Genomic DNA, 5,821 nt, shown 5'->3' with positions numbered 1-5,821 from the left:
CTCTCTCTCTCTCTCTCACACACACACACACACACACACACACACACACACACACACACACACACACACACACACACACACACACACACACACACACACACACACACACACACACACACACTTCTCATTTAAAACGGCGTTTAACTGAGCAAATTCTCTGAGGTGGTCCCTGCTTCATTCTTTAAGCCCCGCTTCCAAGCGTCATCGAGCTCAAGAGTCCGCCCGCAGGTTAGGAAGTTAACTGGTTGCGGTGTGCCTGACCCCTCCGTCCCTGCGCACAGCCCTTTGAATGGAGTGAACACCATAGAACAGTCTTTTGTAGTGCGGGGAAGGGGGTGGTGGAATTAAGGAATCATTTCGCTGTACGGGCTCGTCATTCTCGTGGGGGCTTACACTTGGAGACGTGCATCACTGACTGGCTACACAAACACTGCAATCTGCATAGGCACCGGGTTTGCAGAACGATTATACCCGCCATTTCTCTGGGTTCGAATATTTAAAGATGTGAAATCAAATCTTTGGTTGGTTTGTAGACACAACAAGACCACAGCTACTGTTTGATGCAGTCTGCAGCAACAGATAAATCTACTGGAGGAACAGCATCTGTGGTTCGGACAGATCATTTCCTCCACGGATGCTCCCCGACCCTCTGAGTTCCTTGGCAGATTGTTTGTTGCTTTGTGGCTTTATTGGGGATGTGTATTCGCTGGAAGTTGTAAACCCTCCTATCCCACCGAATTTACCCCCTGAAATACCATCACGTTCTCTGAATAAACATTGTGTGATGTTAGGCTCCAGTGGTGAGCGTGTGGTGAATCTCACACAACACCCCCCCCCCCCCCCAACACTGGCTATTAGTGTGTGCGACTTGGTTCCGCTAACAATACCACCCACACTAAACCCAGCTCCGGCAAGGATTGGAAAGATTTTCCAAGCGCAAAATTGAGAACGGCGTAGCAAAGTCGCGAGAAATTAGTGGATGGAGTTACACGTTAGTGGAGAAGCACTTGTTTATCACGGGAAAGAGGTGTTGTGTTTTTTCTCACTAAAGTTGTGACCTCCGTTTCTCGTCGACAGATGTTGCTCGCCTGCTGAACATGTTCAGAATATGCCGGTCGATTTTGTTAGTTTTCTCTTTCATTTCGCTAATTTGGTCCGTTACTGACCAGTGTTGAGTGTTAACACCGAACATTTCACACTGCCCGGATACTAGCTCAGCACACACGGAATGCTGGAGGAACTCAGCAGGTCAGGCAGCATCTATGGCGAGCAAACTGGACTGATAAAAACTCTCAGCCTCAAACAGCTACTATTTAGTGCTGTCTGACCCGCTGAGTTTTTTCAGTATTTTGAGTGCGTTACTCTGAATTTCCAGCATCCGCAGAATCTCTTGTGTTCCGAGTACCAGCGCAAATTGTACGTTTCCGATTTAACAAGTCTGTCTAAAGCAGGTTTTAAGTTGAGTGTGATGATGCTTGGCAACAGGGCTAATGTGACAACGGCATTTGGTGCAGTGGCTGAGAGCGTTTGCTCCGCGCCGGGAACCAGAAAGGGACCGCAAACTGTGCCAAATAAAGTCAATATTTTATTACAATGTAGAAAAAAAATATTGCCAACTGCAGGAGGACGTTCGTACAATGATTCAATGCGACAGAATAATCTCTTTTATATACAATATATATTTCCTAGGAAATTCTGCATCAATAAATATAAAAATGCACGCGTGAGCGATATAATTTATCATTTGGAATTATAAAAATTGCAGGGAACTCGGAGACGTAAGCGCAATTCCTTGTCTGCGAGGTTCCAGAGCCACGGGGCTGGGGGACCCACCTCTCAGTCACATTCGGGAGAGAATCCACAATTCTTTGCTAATCTAGCGGCGTGGGGAACCGCACCATCCTCCACATCGCACCGTGACATTCTACAGTTGAGTTCGCTTCTTAACTTCAGGGGAAAGTGCAATGTTCAAGAGGCCATCTACTCCGGGACAATAAGGCAAGTTGGATTTCAGCACCTCTCTCAGCCCCGCGGGAGGAGGCGAGGGGGGCAACAGTATTTTCTACAATCGATGCACCAAAGGCCGGTGCGTAACTACACAACGATATCACGAAATGAGTCAAACGAAGCCGGCGAAGGGAGGGCTGTGCAGGGAGTGCGTGCGCTCCTGCTGCGCCGACACAAACATTTCGTCTGCCGAGCTGTGGGGGCTCAGAGACTCGGCGGAGTGTGGGCATTCCCAGTCCGAGGAGGAGGGCGAGGGCGGGCAGAGGCCCGGGGAGCTGGCTAGCTCGAAGGAGGGTCCTCTGCTGTTGGGCACGTAAGCCTGTCGCCCTTGCTCAGCCATCCTCAGAGCTTCGGTCAGTGCCCAGATGTAGTTGTGGGCGAAGCGGAGCGTTTCGATTTTTGTCAACTTGGCATCATCCGGGAATGTGGGCAGGACGCACCTGAGCGCGTCCAGCGCATCGTTCAGGTTATGCATGCGGTTGCGTTCCCGGTCGTTAGCTTTCATGCGCCGGTTCTTCCTCTGCCTGATGGCCGAGGCCTCGCTCTTAATCCTGGCGCGGCTCCTCGTTTTCTTCCTCCTGCTCTCCGAGGTGCCCTGCCCGTCCTTCCGGCTGCGCAAGCCTCCTGCCTTGTCCCCGGAGCCCAGGCGGGGAGTCGGAGTACCCTCCGGAGACAGAACCACACTGCTGCACTCGAACGAGCTGCTTTCGTCCTCGGAGAGAGGAGAGAATTGTCCTCGGTCGCTGGTGAAGGACAGGGGCGAGCAATCGGTTTTAGGAGGCATCCTGTGAAGGAGAAGAGAGAGAGGGGGAAAGAGACATGGATTAGCTGCGTAAGAGCGCACGGATACCGTCAGTGTCTTCTACTCTAATATGTAATTGAGAAACAGCATCGTTTGCAATATTAGAGTTCTGTACAGCCCAGCTCCATGCGCCATAAATGATGGAGCAAAGGGTGTAAAGTTTACAAACGCTCACCCACCTGAGCAGTGGCCGGTAAGAGAGGAAGCCTGCCGACGGAAGGGTGTCCCGGGCAGTGGCACGCGCCTGTCCTTGCCCCCGGGGCCTCTGACTCAGCCGAACTGTGAAGTGCGCTCTCCTGAGGTCTGGCACACGACTCCAGCTGTGGGATTTATATAGCGTGCGGGACAATGCTGGTGTTCGGGGAACGGATGGGGTGCGAGAGGGGTGGGGGAGGTAACGGTAGGGATGGGAATGCAAAGAGTGCAAGAGGGTGGGGTGGAGAAGGAGGGGTTGGGTTAGAGAGCTGCACGCATTGACAGACTGAGGCACCTTCTTTAAATTGTAATGGAGCGTGTGCGCGGCCCGCGGGGGTCCCCTGAGGGGAAGGAGGCGGGCAGCGTGCGCCGGGAACGTGCCCCGAATTAACGAGGCGCGAGGCGCACGGCAAGAGGCCACGCGAGCCGCGAACTGCCCCGTCTGTCATTCTCTACACTCCCCGGCGCTGGAGAAGAAAAGCAAGGGTCAGCAACTAATTCTGAACCATAACACTAATGCAGCAAATTATCTAGCAAGCAGTCATATTTTATTGCTTCCAGTATGTACAATTGAAAGAAAGAAATTCGATCCAATTATATCAAGTTAAATCTAGATGCATAAAATCGACGCAATATTAAAAATCCTAGCATGCAACAAGTGCCAAAGTTTGCATCTTCCTTTAAATTCCAAATGTGCTTTCAATTACAAATTCCAATACTGAAGCCTCTTGGCATTCAAACCGATTGTGTTTAATCCCGCGAAGGTCCACCCTTTTGTTGAAAATGTTTGTGATGTAGAAAATAGTTGGAACCGAGATGTAAATGAATGGATTTTTTTTTTAAGGTTTAAAAGGTGCGCCGTGAAAAACGGTATCTTAAAGGATCAATGTAGACGCGCAATCATTACGCATCCGCGCTGCATCAATAACGAAAATATTTAGGTTTGCTAGAGGTATATTTTTTCTTGAACTGGGCATTTTAAATGCTCGTCTTCCCACTAGAAAGAGCCGAGCTGGAAATGAGGCGGAGAGACACGTTACCCGGAGAGAATGGGGATTACCCTGTTGCATCTTACAAAACCGGAGTTTGTATGATTTGAAAAAAATATTGCAAGCCTGTGCTTTCTGATAAAGCTGGGGGTGATGGTGGCCGTCAGAAACAGAAAAAGTCCTCTTGCGGGTTTTAAGAACGAGTTAAGAATCGTCAGCCAGTCCCACCGACCTGGCATGTGCCCCTGTTCCTGGGGAAGAACTTGTGAGCGCCGTGCGTCACCGAGAGCGCATTGTTAAACCGAACAGGAGTGTTCGCCAGCGCATGTCACAAATTCTTGTGGGTCAGCAATTGAAAGCTGGTGCCTCTCAGATTTTCTATAGCTCTGTTTTTTTCTTTTAATCGTTCACCTAAAAGTGAACTTTCCCCCTTGTTTCCTGCTCTATTTACTGAACGGCTGCCCCGCAGTTTTTTTTTAAAGCACAGCGGATGGGCAGCAAAAATCTGCAGAGCGAGCTTCCAAACTCAGATTGCCCACTTCAAACGCCCTTCAAACAAAAGCTGAGGAAGAAAATAAAGCTCCACCTGGTACCACTGTTTGCTAAAATAATAATAAATAGATTTCGTTCAATAAATAGTCGCTAGAGATTGTAAAGTGGAGTATTGTGGGATGTGTTAGTCACGGAGCCGGGAGCAGGTGATACCTGTTTTGGTACAAGGCAAGATTATTGTTAAATCACCTACAGACTAACGTTTTCTGATAACTCTACCCATTCTCACAGCAACTGCTGGCCGGTGTTTACTCTCTTAGTATAACAAGCACAATATTGCAGACAAACCTGATAAAATCAGAGAGGAAAGTAATGAGTTTAAGCGTACACCTGTTTGGGAAAACCCACATCTAGGCCTGGTATTTAATGGCCTATTCAGAGGCGGCAATATTTAGTTTACATTGGATTATTTAATGCTTTTTATAACAGGCAAACTGCTATTCCTATCTCTGCCTTATTTGTCTTTTTTATTGAAAGCATATGGCTTGCAGATAATTTCTCAATCCTATATTTATTTTGCCAATTTAATGGCAACGAGGACAGTTTTGCAATGTCGTGAATGGGCCCTCCGAAGACAAATATCACAGTTTATAGTTCCGAGTGCTTTAAATAACATTAGCCCCCCTTCTCCACATCCTCAGCGAGCAATGAAAAGGCCTTTGTGAGATGTGTGTGTGTGTTAAAATCGGATGCGCTATTGTGACTTCTGGATAGGTAGGGCAAGCCAACAGCTGTCTGATAATGGTTAAGGGCACAACAACGAAGAGCAAAAAAGATTTATTTTTTTTTTTTTGTTTAACGTGGGAAAAATTGTCGCTTTTTGCACCCTTTTTTTTTAAGGCAAAAAAGGCCCTCCCTTTGTCAGGCACATACACTTATGGGGCTGAATCACAAAGAAAGGTGAATGGCCCACCCGGCACCTGTCTTTGGGATAGCCTGTCTCACGCGCGCTACTGGCTTCAAGCAAATGAGTCCACTGTTAGGAAGATACAGTGATTTGTAGCGACATATGCTAGGCGAATATATGAATACCCTTCACACGGAGCAGCTGGCCATCTCACCTTCAGATAATATAATACCTGAGTCTGGATTCGCGCCCTTAGACCGGCTTCTGCATTATCCCGCGGACGTCCCCGTATTTCTTATCCTTTATTGTCGCGCCTTAAACAGATGCACGTTGTTGCAAAATACACAAAATGACACAAAAATATCACTCTTTAGACACAATTGAGCCCATATGCCGGTGCAAGATTCGCATATGCGCCTTTTCTGTGAC

At 48.2% G+C, this 5,821-nt stretch overlaps 1 protein-coding gene across 1 annotated transcript; it reads right to left on the bottom strand.

The window, feature by feature from the left end:
* Nucleotides 1-1,599: 1,599 nt before the first annotated feature.
* LOC140714479 (uncharacterized) lies at nt 1,600-3,053 on the bottom strand. The gene is made up of 2 exons (XM_073025775.1): nt 2,989-3,053; nt 1,600-2,792 (listed from the first exon to the last, which is right to left on the bottom strand). Exon 2 carries the CDS (start codon nt 2,789-2,791, stop codon nt 2,120-2,122), a length of 672 nt encoding a protein of 223 aa, XP_072881876.1. The 5' UTR covers nt 2,792; nt 2,989-3,053; the 3' UTR covers nt 1,600-2,119.
* Nucleotides 3,054-5,821: the final 2,768 nt, after the last annotated feature.

The sequence above is a fragment of the Hemitrygon akajei genome, chromosome 21 (assembly GCF_048418815.1).
Source record: "Hemitrygon akajei chromosome 21, sHemAka1.3, whole genome shotgun sequence".
In the NCBI taxonomy this organism is placed as follows: domain Eukaryota; kingdom Metazoa; phylum Chordata; class Chondrichthyes; order Myliobatiformes; family Dasyatidae; genus Hemitrygon; species Hemitrygon akajei.
The sequence above is the reverse complement of the archived record's forward strand: the minus strand, read 5'-3'. Positions and strand labels throughout refer to the sequence as shown.

Excerpts from the sequence above, each read along its gene's own strand:
- LOC140714479 (XM_073025775.1), bottom strand. The coding sequence starts at position 2,791 with ATGCCTCCTAAAACCGATTGCTCGCCCCTGTCCTTCACCAGCGACCGA.